General features: G+C 35.1%; 1 protein-coding gene across 1 annotated transcript; it reads right to left on the reverse strand.

Annotated features, from left to right (window-relative positions):
• Positions 1-550: 550 nt before the first annotated feature.
• LOC129807422 (syndetin) lies at positions 551-22,147 on the reverse strand. Its single transcript, XM_055856675.1, has 5 exons — positions 22,090-22,147; positions 21,511-22,032; positions 13,892-14,533; positions 8,521-9,666; positions 551-1,262 (listed from the first exon to the last, which is right to left on the reverse strand). Exons 1-5 carry the CDS (start codon positions 22,132-22,134, stop codon positions 843-845), a joined length of 2,775 nt encoding a protein of 924 aa, XP_055712650.1. The 5' UTR covers positions 22,135-22,147; the 3' UTR covers positions 551-842.
• Positions 22,148-22,195: the final 48 nt, after the last annotated feature.

Genomic DNA, 22,195 nt, shown 5'->3' on the forward strand with positions numbered 1-22,195 from the left:
TGCCACTTTCATTATTTTGACTCAAAAGTATCGCATTTGGGGCTCATTTTTAAGAAAAATAATATTGAACTGAAAATTTCGTCTCCTGAAAAGTTGTCAAAAGGAAGTTACGACAAATGCTGATTTAACTGACGACTTATAGAAATTTGATTTTTAATAATATTTGGGGCCTTTTCCCTTTAGTAGCATAAGGGCATCATCAGGGTATCCATCCTTTTAATCTTCGAAGTTTTTTGGTTGATTGAATCAGTTTAAATCGATATTAAAAGCATTCATATAATTCACGGAGAGATCTAGGGTAAGTGTGCCAAATTTCGGCATAGTTGCATGCAATATATAAAATTGGTATTAGTACCATTTTTGCCTATATCGATTGTATCTTCTCATGGTCAAATTTATTTGAAAAATAATTTACATTGATAATGACTATGAATTAGTCAAGCTTCTGGATAGAAATCATTAATTACCTTCAAGTACAGCAGTCCAATAAAAAATCCAACCAGAGAAAAACAGCTAAAAAACGATAGAATTGAAAAAAAAAAACAGTAGGAACGTTAAATAAATTATATATTTGACTAATACTATGTAAAGACAATAAATATAACAAAAGAGACATTTTTTTTGTTGTAAAATTCGCATTAAGATCTTGCGGAGTAAAAGGTTTCAATTGAGAGCCGTTTATAAGAAAATCTCAAATTGAGGAATGTTGTTACAAAGAGATTAATCCTGAAAGGAAAATTATTATTTATTCGATCAAATTCTAAGTAAATAGAATAAACTATGAGATTGCGACGGAAAAAATAGAGAGAAAATTAAAAAAGAGTGTAAAATTCTCTAAGAATTTAAGATACATCGCCAGTTCCAATGATTCCCAGCAATTTCTGTCTTGTCTTTTTGTCATTGTTGCACGTGCACATTACCAATCCCACTAATTGCTTCTCCGAATACTCTGTGGATTCCTTCTGTTCCCGAATCCACTCTTCCAGCAGATCCTTGGGCAGGTAGAAGGCCTTCACGTACGCATCGACATACGCCTGATGAATGGCATACTTTAGGCCTGAGATGAGTTCAAGGAGTGAAATGAAGTGCGTAAAGTCCAGCTGCATCAGTGCTCGGCCACCTGTTGAGCACTTTTTGGCATTGGAGAAACCCTCGACGAGCGTATGAGTCAGTACATGAGCCATACTGTCCCACACAAAAGCCTTTGGCACGCTCGTCTGCTTCGACAACTCCTCCAGACGCATCGCAAATGTTTGAATAGCCTGAAGATCAAGCACAAATTGGTCCCCCAAAAAAAAATTCATTAGCAATTTTCTCTATTATTATTTCTACTATACTTTAAGTATGTCAAAATCAGTTTGTTTAGCGCAATTCTTATTTCCAAAATTCAACTCAGAATCGATGTTACATACGCATTCAAAGACAAAAAAAAACCAGCTATCTTAAGCCTAAATCGGTTTACCACTTGTTTTCTATTTTTCGGAGGAAAATTTATTGAAAATTTATAAAACCTGTTTGAGCAACCAATGAAATCTTCATAACTACACTCAGTCCCGGGATTATGCACATTTTCGGGACCGAAAAAAAACTCGCGAAATGGCATTATGCATCGAGAAAATTTGCATAACCTGCAGGGGCTTTCTTTTGAATAAATCGGCCATAGAACGAATTTCGAGCGGAGTAAAAGTAGTTCAAACAAAAAGATTCAACTGTTTAATAGAAATGCATTAACATAATTCAATAAATGGTTAGAATATTTTAAAAAAAAATACCTTAATAAAAGAAATTAAAGTTTTATTCTGAAAAATAAGCACAATGTTTTCAAATTTCCCGCGGCTCAAAATAGTATACATTCAGGCCTATTTCAAAAATGATTTCACAAATTGACTCCCAAAAGTAGGCAAACTTGGATAATTGTATGTGCATAATTCCGTCAGGTGCATAATCGCGAAGGACTTAATGCCGAGACTGAGTGTACAAGTAAATTGGTTGCCCAAATCACAAAATTTAAGCCAAGGCACATATTTTTTCGTAATTTTGGAGGGATTTCTTCACCCTCTCCCCCTCCAAAATTTTCACCTTCCATCCCCCGGAGACCACTTTTCTCAACTAATCTTCGCGTTTCAGACGATTTCTGAGAAATGTCGTCACGCTGTTTGTCCGGCTGTCGCTAGCTCTAGAGCCCAAACAGTTAGAGATAGCGACTTGGAACCTAATACGGGCTTCAGACCTAAGGCTTAGCCATATGGCTTATTTTCTTTAATTTCTTATCAATCAAGATTTTTTGGAAAATTATCACTTAAGATTGGACAATATAAGCAAGCGATTCATTAAATTTTGAAAAACCAATAAACTGGATTGCTACTTTGAATTTCGAGATCATCGGGGACTGGACTAAACCTTAACCCTATAAGGACAATTGGAACACCACACCGGTGTCCCATAAAGAAAATAATTTTTCCTGACTACCTAAATTAATTTTTTTCTGATGTCTGTACATAATTGTAAAGTAGAAAGTTGAAGGAATCTACAATAGTTTTTGCAAGTCTTTAGCTATTTGCTATGTAGTAAATATTTAAGCTCAAAAATTACTTCAATTTTTGGGCTATTTTTGTTTCTATCGTTCATAGAAGCACAATATACATCAAATCAAACTCTCGTCGTTAAAGGGTTAAATCAAGGATCGTTACCATGCCCCTCTTCACCCCCCCACCCCTCCCCTTCTAAACCAACAACATGTTTTAGTGAGATTGTTGGAAAACGCGTCGTGCGATTTTTTTTTCATTTTTCGATGTTTTGGATGGTTTTTCAATTTTCTAAAATAACGCTTGTAGAACTTCTAAAATAGTCGGAGAGGCCCTTCTAGTCGGGGAGACTGGGGCACATGTAACCATTTTCGATAGATGCGTATTTGAGGCGATTTTCCAAGCACACAGTGGTTTTTTGGAAAATTTTTCTTATCTCATGTTTTACCCTTATAGGCAATACATCGAGGGTAATGCGGATGCTGGAAAACTTTTGAGTTTTCCATAAAAATAAAATTTGTGTCTGTGCATTTTTCTCTTTTCACAAAATACATGGGGTAGAAGTAACCACTTTCTGGGGAGGATGTAAACACCTTTTTTTCCACCCTTGAAATTAACTTTGCACCACTTTCAATTATTTTAATTACTTCAGAGATATATTAAGACTGTATATTTTCAAAAAATCACTACACTTTTAACAAAGAATAATTTAAATAGCATAAAAAACTAAAAGCATGCAAATCAAAGACATTTTTCAATGGATTTTCCTCATATTTTGACATCATGTGACTTTTTATTGAACACAGAGCCACCAATTTTTTCGTAGTCAATTAATTAGAAATTTCGCATGAAAACAAAAAAAAATGCCATTTATTCTACACTCACGACATCTACAATTACAGGAAAATTGCCTGTTTACATCTACCACAAATGCCCTTTTCTGTCCAATTGTTAATTCTTTTAAAAAATTGAGAATCTCAATATCTTTAGTAAATACATTAATATAACCCTAAAGGTTGTAGGAAAGAACTGGTATTGCTTCATTTCGATTATTTTACACAGTTCTCAATTTCTAAGTGGAAATCTAAATGACAAAAATAATCGTCATATTAACATTTTCGAGAAAAATGATTTTTATTTTTAAAGTAACTAGGATTTTATTGACCAATTCATCTGTGTGCATACATCCCCATGGTATCTATGAATGCTTATGGGTTTTATCCTCTAGAGTCTTAAAATTAATGAAAAAATCACAGTGTTTACAACTACCCCTGTTTACTACTGCCCCAGTTCCCCCTTTATGTAAAAGTGGCGCACTTTTAAAGAGCTTCAGTTAGTTCTTTAATCGCTACTGCCAAAGAAATTGAAACATTCTATCAGAAAATCTTATAGAACTGCACATTTTCTGAAAAAAAAATGCTTATAGGGTAAGTGTGCCAAATTTCGGCATAGTTGCATGCAAGCATCAAAGTCTCAAGTTTGAAATGTAATATTTTAAATACAAATTAATTTTTTTATTCTCTCTTCTTAAGGAGTATTGCTTGGAACCTTGTAAAGAGTTTACGTTTTTATTTACTCAAAAATCATTCCTAATACATTTTAAAATGAATAAAAATATAGACATAGCTTTGGTGCCGTATTTCGGCCACCTTTATTCTCATAGTTCCTTGCCCTTCGGGAATTCTACCAATGTCTTTTTCACGTCATTTCGTTTGTCGAAGCCACATTTTTTGCTATTAATTTGCATTGCATAATCTCTAGAGTATGTGATAACTAAAAATTCATGGAAATTTGAGGAACAAAAGAGGTGGCCGGAATTGCAAAATGGCCGGAATTTGACACACTTACCCTACGATACTCCAAATTCAATTTTTAAACGCACATGAAGTTGCTATAGAACTTCAGAATAATTAAAAGAATTGAAAAATTATTTTTTTTCTCCTTCCACACACGTTTTTGTAATTCCATTGTTTTTTAGTTTTGTAGCTATATTAATCTCATGTTTGACATTTTATTTTATTTTCATATACAGCCATTATAAAGCTGGTCGCTCGTAGCGTGCCGCGAACCTGCGAAAATCCATGTTGTCCCTGTAAATTGAACGTGTCTCTTTCCCAAAATAAATATCTCATCGGTATATGAAGAAATGCTTCCGAATTTTTTCTCTACTGAATTTTACGCTTATTTGTAAATTCTTAAGGATATTACGGGAATGTTACGAACATTCTACAAATAGGAAAATGAGGGGAAAAACACATTTAAAAAAAGGTTGAGGGGAAATTAGGGGGAGTAAAGTATTTTTGTGAATTCGCTCAATAAAATTTGATGTGCTGTACTAAAGTTTAGTTTTAAGTTAAAGGTATTCTATGGTATCGTTGTAATGAATATTTAATAATGGAAATAAAGAAAATATGTCGTTATTACAACATCTCTCAAAGAATGCTTCATATTCTTTGTAAGTAGTGCTAAAAGAACTCTTGGAGCACCTTAGTATTGCGCCACTTTTCCATATAAGAGGTACTGTGACGGAGTTGGGAATGCTAAAAGATGTGTTAAAGTATAAAGTCTAACATTCTGTAAGACTCTATCTAGAAAAAAATCATTAGGATCATTTGTTTAAAGCGAGACAGTTTGGAAAGTTGGACAAAGCAGTGTGGAATATGAGACACCTCCTTAAAAACTTGATAATAAATCAATTAAATATTTCAATTTTCGTTAAAAAGATTATTAAACCTAATTTTATGATTATTTCAGAAGTTAAAAATGTAAAAATCGTTATAAAACAATCAAAGGGTAACTTGGGAGAAGAATTTAAAGACACGGTAGTTGTCATTTTCTCTGTTTCTTATGGAAGTTGCTAGGAAAATATCAAAGTGTTTTGTTTGATTTTTCGGCATAATTTGTGAAATATTGTTAAGTCCGTAGTGAAAATCGAAGGACATAAATCCATTTAAAAGGTGAATAAAAAATATTTGTGAAATATTACATTTAAAAAGGAGAGAAAATTAATTTAATTTCGTGTTGCATTCAAAACAAGTTTTATGAAATCTTGGACAAGTTGATTTTGTGAATGAATTTGGTGTTTTTGTTCAGTGAAATCATGTTAACAAGAACGACAAAGATACTAAAGTATCCGGAGAAATAGTTGCAACAGCAGTTAGCAGCTGATAAGGAGAAAATCTCCTGGAAAAGGCTGCAAGGATTTCCAAATTCCGAAGACCACTTTTTCTGATAGAGTGGGTAGTAAATATCGCAAAAACTCCTGGAGAAAGACAAATAGGAGCCTCTACAGAACTCTCAAAGCAAGTGGAAAAGGACCTGGCCGGATGAGGTATCCAAATCTGCTAAGAAGTTGCATCCGCTTTAAAGCTATAACTGCTGGACAGCGCGAGGCGTCTGTAAAATTTACAGAACCTCTTTTTGGTTGGACGTCCAGTAAGTTCTTGGTAATTAGCGTTCCTCATCTATTACCCGGATATAAAGGAGGGATTAGCATAACCATCAAATGTGCAAGTATACAGAGAAAACCCTCAACATTTGATTTTCTACATATTTTGTATGATATTTTGTCATTAATATCACTATGTCCAACTTTCCAAAAGTTTTTGTCCAACTTTCCAAAATTTTGTCCATCTTTTCAAAATGTGTTATTTTTTTTTTAATTTCCGTGAATTTTCCGATTATTAGGTTGCAATATTTAATAACAACTGTAAAGATTCTGTTAAAATATTTGTCAAAGAATCCCATGATACAAAAAAAAATGGTAAAAAATAATTATTTATTCAGTTTAAAAATGCATTTGAAATTGAATTTTTTCTTAAGTGTCTTGCTTTCCACCATTCACCCTATGAGTATTGTAGTTTTTATTGTCAAAAGGGTTTTGCTTAAAAAAATGGAAGTATAAAAATAAATAAAATCAATTATGAATTTGAGAATTTAAAAATTCGTCATTTTTGAGCTTAAATATTTACTGCATAGCAAATAGCTAGAGACTTGCAAAAAATATTTTAGATTCCTTCAACCTTCTACTTTACAATTATGTACAGACATCAGAAAAAAATTAATTTAGGTAAATTAGGAAAAATTATTTTCTTTATGGGACACCGGTGTTCCAATCGTCCTTAAAGGGTTAAGCAATGTTTTGAGTGATTTATAAATCGGTTTCAATCGGTTGTGACCCGATAAACGGTAAATGACGGTAAAGTACGGTAAGTACTTTTGAGGTATAGCATCTCAGTCACGGGTGCAAACTATTCGCCAAGTCTGAGATGCGTTATCACCCCTTTTTTATGGTAGGGGAGACTGGGGAGGTTTGAGACAAGGGTAGTGTAGGACAAGGCGATTTTTTCAATTAATTTTTGAAATAAATGGGATTTAACCATTACTGTATCGTAGGCAACATTAAGATGTATCTTGACTAAAAGAATGGATATCCTCTGTTTTATTGTTTTAATTCTATGAAAACTTTCTTAAAAATTGATAAAAATTGTATTTTTTGATTTCTCAGTTTTGCTCATTGTATTTTAAATCAGCGATATATAATCAAAACTTTTCTATCTCATTAGTTAGCAGTCTAATCTCGAAACATATTTTTAAAAAAGTTTCAGAGATTATACGCTCTTGTTTTTTACTTATAGATTTTAAATACCAAAACTACCCGCGGGGATGTTTGGGACACCTGAAAGGGGATGAAAGGGACGTTGATTTTCGACAAGATTGTCGGTGGTGTGTAATTTTTTATTATCAAAATGGAGAGTAATGCCCAGTTTCTACTGGAAATCTACCTCTTGCGCAAACTTTACCAGTTGAACAGTTGTTTACAGGGACAATTAAACCATCAATGTCTTGGGATCAATAATTTCTCCTCACGGGATATTCGATCTTTGAGAAATAAGGAAAAAACAGGTAACATGCAGTTGTCGTAAAATCAAACAGGATTCCGTCAATGAGTTCAAAACTAAAAGTTGCAAGAAAATCTACTCGCCTGAGGAATTTGATAATCATGATTGCAATATTTAGAATAAATAAAGCAAAGAAGGGTAGATGGAAAATAATAAGAAAATATTTTAAATAACTGATTGACAATAAATGACTCTACTGTACAAATAAAATTGATATTAATTTCTAAGTATGAAAAAAAAAGATTAAACATTTTTATTTCGACTAGAAATATTTTAAATCTAGTACTTAAAAATTAATTAACGTGCTTCAATAATGCAAATTATGCGAGAAAAAACGCGTCCCAAACATCCCCTTTTGTGTCCCATACTGCCCCACATCGGGGAGGTTTGGGACAAATCGTCAAGTTAAATGTTTTATCTTCTCCAAGAAAACTAATTTGTTTTCCAAGTTCTATCGAGTACTTTTTATAAAGTTAATACCCATAAGTATCCTATAGACCGTATTAAATTGTAATACATTGTTCTGACTTTTTAGAATACTGTCTCAAAGTCAAAACATGAAAAAGTGTCCCAAACCTCCCCGGTCTCCCCTATATTTATAAATAATTTACCCATCAACTTGAGCAATTAAAACCATATCTTTTTACTTCGTAATTCCGAAAACCCCCTTAACAAAAGTAATTTTAATTACGTGAAAATGACGTTTTCCTTACGTCCTTTCAAATTTGTTAAGAAAATTTTACGGAAGACTTTTATATGGCTTGATAAATTTCCTCATTGTTCTTCAAAATGTCTCACAAATGGACAAGGAAGTTAATTCTTAACTTGTTTTCAAGACATTATTGATATTATAATATTGCAGAGTTGATAATTATTTGATCTTTATGCAAATAAACTATTTAAAGTTATTGTTAATGCATACGTTCAGGAATGACCATTATTATGCAAATTTTTCAAATGACTGCCGGGTTTTGCTAATATCAACACTAATATCAACAATTGACACGCCTATCAATTCAAATTGTAAAATAAATTAAAATTTTGAGCACGTATCAAATACAAAAAAAAAATCAAGAAAGTAAATAAATACTCACTCTATTAATACTGTCGATGTAGGGCGAATGTTGAACTGTCACGTGATTAATGTCCCACTTAACTTTTGCCATGGCCAGGAGGATGCTCTGCATATCAGCTAGCCTGGCAGTAGCGCACATGTACACGGGTTTTCGCAAATCACTGACAAAGCTGGAATTCGTAAAGTACTCCTCCAACGGCTTCCTCTCATTTCCCGGCAACAAATGCAACATGTACCCTTGCAACTGTTCAAATTGTTCCACAAGGCAACAAGCACTCTCCACGCCGACAATTCTCTTGGCCAGACCAAACATCTCATCGCCATTCTCGAGATCTGTGCCAATCATACTCTTGGACGGTGGCCAATTCTTCACTTTGGGAATAATTTGTTCAGAGATCCTCTGCAAATTGGCCGTTAGGCTCAAACTGTAGAGATTGCTACTGGCCACTGGGAGATCCTTGGCAAACAGCTCATGCACCACAAAGATAAAAAAATCAATCAATTCGGTCATTGAGGCAACAATTTGCAGTGCAATTGAATGCAAAAGTCGGCACATTTGTAAGTAACGTCCGATACATCGAAGAACCGTGAGGGATGTATTGTTCACAATCAACGAATTCTGCCCGTTCGAATCTGTTTCATTTGTCCCAGAAAAATTGTCATCATCACTTTCTTCGGAGAAATAGCAGGAAGTCTCATCGGCAATTCCCGCCAGAATATCTTCTTCGAGCATTGATTCGTCAAAGCCCCCATCAAAGGGACTGCTCTTCTCAGAAAACCTCAGAAAATATCCACAAAAGGCATAAATGGAACTTCCACCGTCCTGAGAGTGAACAGAAGAATCATTGTCGGTGTTGGGAAGAGGCTGTGCTGACAATCGAGGAGTTGGTGGTTTGACAGGATCCGAGGCATTCTGACCAGAAGCATGACGAATCAGAGCTTTTTTCACACACTTAAATTCCTGCAGTTGACTCACGCTACTGAAGGAATTCACACAAACCCATGCCTCATTGTCCAAGAACAGGCTGATCTCCTCCAAGCAAGCCGAATGGTATCGCTTGAAGAACTCCATACTTTGATTCTTCATGCTGTCCATGAGCTTTGCCGACGCGTCTCCGCAGAATTCCACGCCAACCTTCTTCAGACGCTGAATGACACATAATACCTGAAGATATTTTAGGGAGTGGTAGAAAAAAAATATTTTGTAAAATTGTTCGTAAATGTTTGTGAATTCCTATGGGGGAGTTACAAAATGCTCGTGAATCGTAAAACCCACAAACAAGTTCGTAAAAGTTTGCACTTTTTTCACAAACATTGTTCGTAAAATGATCATTTGACGAACATTTTTTGTACTTTTACAAACATTTGTTCGTAAATGTTCGTAAACACACAAAAAATGTTCGTAAAATTTTGTCATGTGTTCGTATTTGTTCGTAAATATTTTGTTTGTCTGGTAAAAATTAAAAATAAATTAAACCAGTGAGATTCGTCTTTGTATCGCATTCAAAACATATTTCGCAATATTGAATATAAAAAAGGTGTTCCATCTCTCCTCGAATGACTATATTTGATCTTTATTATTTGGAACCTAAACGAAATGTTTCAATAAGCATTAAAAATAGTTGAGACTTTTATTTTATTATTCATTTACTCTTATATAGTTTAAAAATAGTAAACCTTCTCGTTTACCTTTTTTATTTTTTAACTTTGTAACAACATATTTTCAGATTCTCAAATAATATGTTGTTATAAGCAAATACACTTAGTTCCGGGATTATGCACATTTTCGGGACCGAGAAAAACCTGCGAAATGGCATTACGCATCGAGAAAAATTGCATAGGGGAAATGCTCATAATTTTGTCCAGTTTCTTATTTTGGACACTTTGAGGATAACATTGGACACTAAAAATAAATTGATTAAAATGATGGATTTTTATTCCAATATTTGATGAATAATGAATTCTATCTAAATATTTGTTCTTTTTGGAAGATTTTAACACTAAATACGTTAAATTTTGACTATATAATTTGAGGTAAAATTGATTTGTTAAAACTACAATGTGAGCAATTGTTTAAGAGAAATATGACAGAACTTCGTGTTTACTTCAGTCTTATTTAGCTGTGGTGAAGTACTAACAAAGTTTGTTTGCTGTTTTTGAGTGATATTATTGAATATTCATTGAATATTGTGTTGATTCACGTTACTGATGATTTGTACATTTGACCTGAAGTGAGATTTGCCTTGTGAATTATATTTTTCGTGTGAGAAATAGGAAATTTTTTAAGACACCAGTGAGGTGATGGTTCTTATTTTAGACAGGTGTTTTTCTCACGAAATTTCTTGAAGTTTTAGCTTTTCTGATGACTAGGTTGGAGAAATGCCTGGAGAAACAAAGGAGCATCATCTCTACGAAAGAAATGTAGCGAGAAATGCCTTGAAAGGCTCTCGGAAAGGCCAGGGAATGAGCGAATCCGCACGTACATGGTGTACCAAAGTCAACTCACTTTAATGAATGATATGGAAAATTTCCGGGCTTCTTGTGACATTCTACGTTTCCCTTACATGAACAGGAAGAGGACTTGGTAAGATTGGTTCATGAAATGAAGAACAATGGGCATCCTATTGAGGCGGATTAGCTGTCCAAATTTACAGTCAAGTTGGACAAATTAATAAACAAGTTGTCCAAAATAAGAGCCAAGGTCACCTCTACTTATCAATTCATTTTTAAACGTATTAAAACTAATTTTAATAAAAATAAGACGATAAATAGCTTGCTAAGTTTCTAAACAACCCTTCTGAAAAGAGAGTAACAAGAAATGTCAATTAGTATAGAAAATATCGCACTTCAAACTTGGAACTTCGATGCTTATAAGCAGACTGTCCAAAATTATGAGCACTTCCCCTACTCGCAAAATATTTCTTTTGAATAAATCGGCCGTAGAACGAATTTTGTGCGGATTAAAAGTAGTTAGAACAAAGAAATTCAACTGTTTAATAGAAATGCATTAACAGTACTTTTTGGTCAAATATCTTCAATAAATTGCCAGAATATTTAAAAATTTTAGCTTAATAAAAGAAATTAAAGTTTTATTCTGAAAAATAAGTATAGTGTCTTCAAATTTCCCGCATCACAAAGTAGTATACATTAAGGCGTATTTTAAAAATGATTTCACAAATTGACTCCCAATGGTAGGCAAACTTACATAATAGTATGTGCATAATCCCGAAGTGCATAATCGTGGAACTGAGTGTACATTACTTTTCTTTTCCTTTGTTTCTTATGGTGTATACACACTAGAAACAATTTTCGTCAAAAATGGCCTTTTTTTAAATTCTGACATTTCTGCCTACAAGGATAGGGGAAATTTTCATTAAAAAGGCATTTTTTAGAGAAATTTCTACTATTGTGTAGATGCCATTAGACCTCATCACCTAGCGATAACGCAATCTTTTCTGTGATAGTTTTAATAAAGGAGGCGTCTCATGGTTCTCTATTCACGAAGGTGTCAAAATTTTTAAATTGGAGCCCCTGTATCTAGGCAACTACCGGACCAAAATCGGATTATATATTTCTGAAAAGGCTTTGACGTCAACTAAAACATACTGTAATTCCAGCCCAATTGTATGACTTTCTTATTTTGAGAGTTATTCAAAATAGCGGACACGTCAGGAACGTCAAATCAAAATGGCAACCATCTTCTTCTAGGCCACATACGATTCTGAAACTACTTTTGGAATTAGACTTATAGACAACTTATTCACGGAGTCGTTTTTTTTTGGTCAAATACCGGCGTTTTCATTTTATTGACTATTAGTGAAACTAAAATATCCCCTTGGGGATCCTTGTACCTTACTTGGTACATAACATATCCTTATGGATTTTGACATGGTAGATCGGATCGGCGAGAACCATCAATAAGTGCTAGAATTAATGAAAGTCTTATGGAAAGCAGAGTGCAAAGTTATCCACAACGAGGGTGTAGACGAAATATAGATAGCGTAAGTGTACCAAATTCCGGCCAGCTTGCAATTTCGGTCACAGTTTTTGTTCCTCGAATTTCCATGAATTTTTAGTTTTTGCATTAAAGATTATACAATGCAAAAAAATAACAAAAAATATCGGTTCGACGAGCAAGATGATCTGAAAAATGCATTGGAAAAAATTCCATAAGGGCTTGACCTTATGAGAATGAAAATTGCCGGAATAGGCCACCAATGCTATGTCTGCATTTTTATTCATTTTAAAATGTATTAAGAATGATTTTAGAGCAAATAAAGACGATAAACTGTCTAGCCATAAGGTTACAAGCAACACTCCCTAAGAAAAGTAACAAAAAAATCCATTTTTTAATTAAAAATATTACATTTCAAATTTGAGGCCTTGAGGCTTGCATGCAACTATGCCGGAATTTGGCACACTTACTCTATAAATGTTTTCTACAATTTATGCAGAAATAATCATCAAAATCGGTTAAAAACGTGTCGATATAATTAAAGTTATGTGATATGGAAATTTGTTTTTCGATTGTGGTGCCCCTGGCGTTGGTTCGATGATGTTAAAATATTCTAGAAAGTTGTAAAGTTTTGTAAGAGCGTTCATTTGCACCCTCACTCATTTAATTCGGTCTTATCTACGATTCTCAAAAAATTATAAGTAATCCCTACTACTTTTTGATAACATACACAGCTAAAGGGGGTCTCAGAATTCTGCACTTTGGAATTATTTAAAAGCAATAATGCATATTTATCTACCATTGGGAGGTAAAATATTGTGAGTCTGAAGATATTTTTTCTAAAATATTGAGATGAAAATGTTTGGTATTTATATACACGAAGTTCCGGTTTAAGTGACGACGGGGCGAAAGAATTTGATACGAATTGCCCGAATTGCCTACTATTAGGAGATAGTTTATGAAATTATTTTTGGAATTCCCCTAAATGTATGCAATAATTTCTCATGAGATAAATTTGAAATGAACTTCTTATAAATCGTTGGTGCGATTGGCGCTGTAAATAGGCTGAAAAATTGGCGCCGAAAATGATTTGCATACACCACGGTGATGCTATTAATTATTCCAAAGAAATATCCTGAACATAATGCAAATTTTCTTAGTATAAAGGCATATCGCGTGGGTTTTTTCGGTCCCGAGAATGTGTTTAATCCCGGGACCCTCTGTATCAGCCTAGGCTACACAACTGTAAAATTTGGATTGAATGTACGATACGGATTTTGAGGAAAATCGCATAAATTAAAAAATAAATAAAATTCACTGATTCACAGAATTAAATCTTCGATAAAGTGCGAATCTGATCCGATAACATGAAAATTTTGTCTCTTACAATAATCATTTAATATAAAAAAAAAAACAAGAATAAAATTAATCTTACCTGTATAAATTGCTCAAATTTGAGCTGAAGTAGCCGCGGACTCATGAGGTACACGCAAACTTTGGCCTGGATATCATTCCATATCCTCACTTGGCCATTCTTCAGTTTTTCCTGGATATACTCATCGGCTTCTGGATCTAAATTGAAATTCTGATGCCACAGTGTCACTTGGTAGTAGCACGAGAGGATACCCCAGAACGAACGACAGAGATTTATCAGGCACGAAATATACTTGTCCGCTGCCACTGACTCGCACATTGTCTCAAACAGCTGCTTTGTCTTCTGCTCATCAGTTGCATCGACAATGCTAGTCCGGACAACGGTGAAGGCTGCCGTGTGAATGGTGGAGATGAAGCTGATGTGCAGCTGATCCATCGCCATAAGCGTCTTGCCCAGCAGTTTGTAGGCTTCCTGGAGTTTTGTGTATTTCTTCGTGTCAAACTGCTGCGTCATCTCATTAAGTACACTGTCCAATTGCACTTCAGTCAGGAGGAGTGTGTCCTGAAGTTTCTGTGACAGAGATTCTACACATTTGTACTGACTATACCGCTCAGCTGCCTTCCGACACTCCAGCAGTGTCGAAATGGCCCCAGAGTAGTTTCCACTGGACACCAGTTCCTGCAACTGCGTGTCCGTTGTTTTCTGCAAAGTTTTTCATTTTAGGGGAATGCACTTGCAGAAGAATTTCGCATTTTTAATAAATTGACAAAGAACATTGTAAAATTTGCAATATTGACATAAATTAGCGAAAGCAAGAAGTGATAGCCAAAAATTAGTAAAATTAGTGAATCAATAACAGAGCAATTAAAAAAAAGGAAATAAAAATTTGTAGCCAGTAAAAAATAGGGTAAGTGTGCCAAATTCCGGCCAGCTTGCAATTTCGGCCACCTTTTTTGTTCATCGAATTTCCATGAATTTATAGTTTTTACATCCTCTAGAGATTATACAATGCAAAAGAATAACAAAAAATGTAGCTTCGACAAACAAGGTGACGTGAAAAAAGTTTGGAAGAATTCCCGAAGGGCAAGGAACTATGAGAATGAAGGTGGCCGAAATAGGATACCAAAGCTATGTCTATATTTTTATTCATTTTAAAATGTATTAGGAATGATTTTTGAGTAAATAAAAACGTAAACTCTTTACAAGGTTCCAAGCAACACTCTTTCAGAAGAAAGAATAAAAAAATCAATTTGTATTTAAAATATTACATTTCAAACTTGAGACTTTGATGCTTGCATGCAACTATGCCGAAATTTGGCACACTTACCCTAAATTTTTTTTGATCAGGAAAAAAATAAAATTGTTATTTTGGCCAATGAAAACCTCATTTGATCATTAAAAGAATTTTTATCACTATAGGGTAGACTGGGGCAAATTTAGTCAGGGGTAGAATTAGGTAGAGGGCACTCAATGGGTCAAGTGGTAGAGCACTCGCTCTATGATTCAAGTGTCCCGGGTTCAAATCCCCTTTAGATCACCAGGATTTTTTGTGGCGTTAGGTGTTCGGATTGCATCCAGTGATTAAAACTGACTCAAACACGTTTTACACAAATTATAGACAAAGGAAAATTTCATCTGCCCCGGTCTCCCCTATTTTAATTTCAATTTTTGCTCATTTTAAAAGTATCGTTTGAACATTTCACTGAACAAATTTCGAGGGGTTACACATTATAGAAACACAAACACCTTGGTTGAGAAACGTTTCTGAAAACGTCAAAACACGAAAATATTTCTAGAAACAAGGATTTTAGAAAAATTTACTACTGTCAAATAAATGCATACTAAAAATGATGCATTAGTTCCGGGAACTAGTCTAAACCTCCAGTGTGAATTTTATCAATTAGGTGAGATTCTTTACAATTTCATTTTCTGTGATTGAAAGGTGGAATCCGACCTTGTCAGATCGGGCCCAAATTTTGGATATTACACCGAAATGGTTATATGTCCGTATTTTATGGCCGTATAAACACTTCTGGAGAGAGAACGGAGAAATGTATCCACAAGGAGCTTTCGGCAAAGGTTAAATGTCAATGGTCTGCTAGAACTAAATTATGTCAGATCCACCCCCCCCCCTCCACAATTCCTCCTTCCCCCATTTTGGAATACCAACAAATTATGTTTTCTCAATAAATCAGTTCCTATGATTTCGATGACGCTCACATTTTAGTATGTTATAGCTGAACCTAAGACCTTTCGATTAAAAAATTCTAAGTTCTGATCCCGTTTCTGATCCGAACTATACGAGGTCAAAGATTTAATTTTCAATTGGCTATATCTTCGGTTCTAATTGTCAGAATTTGAAAAATTTTGGTGTTTTGGAAAGCTCTCGTTAAATTCTACAACTCGTACGATTTAATCGCAGATTTGATTACTCGAAAAACCAATTTTCTAAAATTTAATGTCGAATATTTTGAAAACTAGACAATGTTTTTTGATTAACTTTTAGTATATTGTAACTGAGGTCGAGACCTTTCTGACGACAGGTCAAAATGTACCCCGACACTTTTTATTATAGTAATAAGGTGGCCACAAAGCAGGCCCAGGCTCTGTGACTGGTCAGTCTATTGTACCCATCCTCTTTATTTGGTAGAGCTTTATTTTGGTGTCCTTAATAAAGGACAGTAAAGCTCCAGGTTGGGAGGGTTGGGACCATTTTATGACAGAGGGTAAACAGTGTGAGTGAGATAATATCGGCAAATCTCATCTGTGCTGATGCCTATTTCTTTTAAATGGTAGGCAAGAGTACTGTCACGTAAGCAGGCTAACTAGCGTTCTTAACTGGTGAATTGGTGAGATTAAGATCTCTTTTCTCCATTTGCTTAGCACGCAGAAGACCAGGAAGTTTATCCCAGTGTACCTTAAGGCCTTGACAGACCTGAGGATTAGCCGAGTGACAGCTTAGCGTAATTATATTCGAAAGTATGGTAAAACTATTTTTTCATCATTTTCCACTAAGTCGTGTCTCGGCTTAAGTCGTAAGTCTGTCAAGGACCTTATGCTCATTGGCCGCCTTCTTGTCGAAAAGGTCCTTAATGCGGCTCCCAGAATAGCCGCAAATAGGCATTGGACCAATGATTTCTAAGCTTCTCGATACGCTCTTCCACGCGTCACTCAGCCTCTTCTGGTGATGGTTTCCTGGTGTGATGTCGAGATTGTCCACTAACCACTTAAAGCAATCTCTTTGGGTAAGTGAGGCCTCGAAGAAGTCTCCAAAGGTTGTGTTGCTTTTAAGGCTTTGTTTGCGTGTAAAGTTACACAACCCATGGTTTAACTTATAGTCGGGGTCTGATTTTTTAAAGAATAATAGCTTATTCTCAGATAATATGGGCTTCAGACCTAAGGTTTAGCCATAAGGCTTAACTTCTCTAGATTCTTATCAGTCGAAAATTTTTTGGAAAATTTTGACTTTTTGAATCAGAAGAACAAATTAATTTGGTTGCTATTTAGGATTTTGAGACCTTCGGAAACTAGGCTAAACCTCTAGTCTGAAGACGGTCTAACCCTGGCAGGTTTTGCACGAGTCTTGCCTGGGCCGTTTATTGATCCCCCACCTACTACCCAATCCCCCCCCCCCGCCGGTAGCGTGAGCAAAGCATTAGGACCCCGACACTTACTACATCGAAATTGACCGGACTCTATCTCTAATGTTTTATTGACAGATTTCAATAAACTTTCGGAATGCCGAAATGCGATCCATCTGGCCCTACTCCTGCTGGCTTGCTCAGGTGGGTTTTTCTTCTGGCCTTCTTTTGCCTCTTCTTTTCCCGCCAGTGTGAAGAACAGGCACGTATGAGAGGGGCCAGCCCTTCCTCTCACATCTTAACTATTATCCTTTCCAGTGACAGCAACACGTGCCACATCGGCCTGTCGCTTCCTCCTCAATGTGCTTGCTCCTCATATTCCGACGCCACGCGATATTGGAATCTCTATTTATCCATTCAACGACTCCTTCAATGCTCATTTTTCGTTTGAACCTCATCATCGAGGTTAAAAAATAATCTGAGAGAACAGTTGTACATGGACGAAAATGTAGCTGATTAAATTCTCTATCAAACCCACAAAACAGATTGTTAGGTACAGTCCTAATTTTCGAGATATTTTTGATCAAAGTTGCTAAAAAGTTCGATTTTCCCATGTTTTCTGACATATTTGAGACTACAGCGCCCCTGGTGTCAATTATACGAACTTCATCTGTTCAGAGGATTTATCGGGCATGTAAAGGAGACCAAATTATTCCATAGTGAGAAATAAATCGATTCAGCAGAATCGGAGATATAGGCACCCAAGTATCAAAAAACGGCAAAAACGGTTTTTCCTAAATACCAGGCGCAAAATCCAAATGAAATCAAAATGATAAGTATTTTCGTAAATCATTTGACCCTAGAAATAGAAAAAATAGCATGAGAATCCAGAGACAAAATCATCGTTGCACAGTGTACAGTAGACTCTCGCTTATCCGTGGACTCTTTTTCCGGGTGACATAAAAAAATCCGTGAGACAGTTGAATTTTAAAAATTTTGTTGACATATTTTCCCCGTTTTGGGTTTTTTTGTTAAAGCAAATGTGCTCTATCTACTGTTAATTCTTTCTCATTGTAACTTTTTTGGACAGTACGCATGTTTAGAGAGAATGTCGATTCAGTCAGATCAGAATTCACTCCATAAATTTGCAATGTAAACGAAAAAATCGTTAGATTTCAAACAATTTGATGTGTATCACTCTCAAAATCCGTGTGACATTTCGGTCCCGTTCCACGGATAAGCGAGAGTCTACTGTAATTGAATTGAATTGAATTTCCTGCCAATTCAATTTCGAGTTCGTAATTTTGGAGGTAAAGAATCGCGTCGAGTGAACTGTTCTTGGCGACCGAAACGGATAAATTTAACTCGACGTGGTTCTTTACCCCTAAAATTCAAATCAAAAGTAAATTTTCACACATTCCGAGTTGCATGCAAGTACTCAGAAGTCCTTTGTAAAGACTCTCGGCAACAATAAGTTTATTTGGGCTTATCACTGGTTTTTAGGACACTCGAAAATGCATCTGATATTCTTTCGATTTTGTTTAGACGAAAATTTTATCCTTACGGCGTTTTCACACTTGCACATTAAAATTTTAATGTGATTCACATTAATTGTCGGTTGTGAGCGTCCAAATATGTTATTTATGTCTTTGAGTAACTTAGTATTTGGGGTTTTTCTATTTATTGATAAAGAAGTGGGCTTGGCCTGCAAAAACAAGTTTAAATTTACTTAAAGCATAAATATTTTTCACATTAAAAATTAAAGAGAAAATCGCATTAATTTTTCGCATTAATGCTATAAATCAATTTATATCAAATTTTGCGGGCCAAGTCTACCTTTTTATCAACAAATAGATCAAATTTTGAATATAAAATGATTCAAACACACAAATTACACATTTGGACTCTCACCAGCGACAATTAATGTGAATCGTATTCAAATTTTAATGTGCAAGTGTGATAACACAGTTAGACAAAAATGTCCTTGAATCCTTACGAGTGAAGGTCTTTTTTAAGGTCTTTTTCAAGGTCAAAGGTACAAAGGCTCTATAGAGCGTATTTCTCAACTGGTTTAACTCTTTCCGGATCGCAGCATATGCTACAAGCCAATTTCACAATTTTTAATCAAAAATATCTAAGCTCAGGAATTAATTGAGGTCCTACAAAAAATATCTTACATTTGGACATCCTTAAAGTTTGTAATCATCCACAAGAATTGGATTTTAATCAGTTCTGAATAATTAAAAAACATTGTTTTTCATAGAATATGCATATGCTTCTTTGGGTACTACAGTCCAAAAAGAGACGAAAGAGTTAAGTAACTTTCGGTTTGTTGGAAAGGCTTCTGAAGTTTCTAAATCTCTGGCAAATTTGTATGGTTTCCAAGGGTTCCAAGCAATTATCAACCCGTAATTTCACGAAAATATATTTTTATCCTTTTTCTATTGCTACTTTAGGCAGTTTTGTGATGTTATATTAAAAATTTAGTTATTCCCTGGTACAGTAGACTCTCACTCAATCGGCTCTTTTTCAATCGAGCGAAAAATTTTGTTGACAACTTTCACGTTTAATTATGAAGCTAATTTGTTCAAATTCGCTGTAGTTCTTCCTATTTTATCGTGATTCTTTATAATTGAGCGCTTTTTGTGGAATTTACAAAGGCTTTGACGTCCAAATCTATCGATAAACCGGATGACATTTCGCCCCAAATGCCCAATTGAGAGCCTACTGTAAATAAATTAATTTAAATAAATTGCACAATGGAAATATACCTTGCCAAATAATGTCCTAGACACACTTACGACTAAAGTCCAGAGACGACTAAGCTAGTTCATAGCCAAGTCAGTTCCTGACACACTACAAATTAGGCTTAGCACCACAAAACATAACTTTCGTTGGTTTTTATGCAGATATTTCTTCTGAAATGCACTAATACTCCTCTGAAAATAAAACTATTTGTAAATTCATGTCTCAGTACACGTGAAATAATTATTGTTGATTACAATTATTTGTGAGATGAAAGCTAACTCGCGACTTAAGCCAATTGAGGCGATTCTAGTGAATAATTCTTGTTGTTATACGTGAATTGTGAAGTAAATTTAAAAGTAGTTTCATTTTCAAAGGACTTACTAGTGCATATCAGTAGAAATATCTGCTTCAAAACCCACGAAAGTAATGTTTTGTGGATACCAGTAAACACTAAGCCTCGTTTATAGTGTGTCAGGAACTGACTTGGCTATGAACGAGCTTAGTCGTTTCTGGACTTTAGTCGTAAGTGTGTCTAGGGCATAATGCTCGAACTCACAAGCACAATGCGTTTCCTTATAGTCTTAAAAATTTAGACTAATGCCTTAGACGTACTTAAGCCGAGAGACGGGTTAACGTAATTATAATCAAAATAGGGGAGACTGGGGTAAAAGTCACAAATTGAAAATTTGAAAATTCAATATCTTCTAAGACCAAAGAGATAGCGGCTTAATTTTTTTTGAAAAGCGCTTTTCTCGTTCAGAGAGAAAACTGTGTTTTAAAAAGGTGTAGAGGAAAAAATTTCCTATGAAAATATGTCACCTAGCTGTATTTTTCTTTAAATTTACGAAAACCCGTAATGAAGCGAATCAAAATATGATAATACCCCATGTCTGGTACTATTTGCTCCAGCATTTTTGAGAATAGTCACAAAATTACCTTTTAGAAATTGGCTCGATAAACGTATTTCCTTAGAAAATAGAGGAAAATAACTTTTACAAAATTATAGAGCAGTAAATTTCCTATAAAACTGCACTAATTAGAAATTTCTGGGGCGCTAGCTTGTAAAAAAATAAAATATCCGTTTTGTTACTTTTTGCCCCAGTCTCCCCTAATGATCAGATTACATTTCCATCAGTTTATTATTGGTGTTAATAAAGTTTGGCATAGGAAATTAATTTCTGCAAAGTATACTTCCTCTTCTTTGTGGTGATTCATAGCAAATTGCAAACAATAGAACGACCAATTCAAACAATTAAAAATTATTCAAGAAATTGCTAATGCCCTCTGCTGCCAATTACTTTTGCATTTAGTACTCTGGGAAATTTAGAATAATAATTTTGAATAACTTACAATTCTCTTGATAGTCTTGAGGGTCTTTAGCAGCTCCATGAGAATTTCTCGCTTCTTGTAGGTGGCGAGAATTTCCAAGCTAGTCGTTGTGAGATTCTTTTTGGCAAAATTCAAGTAACTCCGCCCTTTTTTGCACACCCAAATCGCCTCACACAGCATCTTCTCCGTCTCCTCGATCCGCGTGAACTCTTCATTGCAGGCCGTACGATTGTCCAGGATGAGCTGGAGGACCTTTTTGGAGATGACTTTGTGTTGCTGCTTCAAGACACTCATTTGCTGCGAGATGACTTCGAGGTCACACCTCTCACTGAACTTTTCCAGTTCGTAGATTGATGTGTTGGCATTGTCCTCGAAGTAGATGCTCTCGGTGCCCTCGAGAATCTCCTGGTCAGACAGACGGACCTCAGAGTCGGGAATTTTGGACTTTTCTGTGGACGGCACTGACTGTATCGACGATGCCTGGACATTTTGGATGAAATAATCCGAGAAGCCCATTGCTGGGATCTTGACATTTTTGTTTTGCTGAAACAGGAACAAATTGTGAACTAATTGCAGTGATCAAATAAGTTGCACACTTACTTGTTTATGGATTAAATCCAAAAATTTGTTCTTTATCTCATCCATTCGTCCGTCACAATATTTCACTGACACACACTGGACTAAACTAGTGACGTCATCCTGCTAC

Source organism: Phlebotomus papatasi, chromosome 3 (genome assembly GCF_024763615.1).
Source record: "Phlebotomus papatasi isolate M1 chromosome 3, Ppap_2.1, whole genome shotgun sequence".
Taxonomy (NCBI): Eukaryota; Metazoa; Arthropoda; class Insecta; order Diptera; family Psychodidae; genus Phlebotomus; species Phlebotomus papatasi.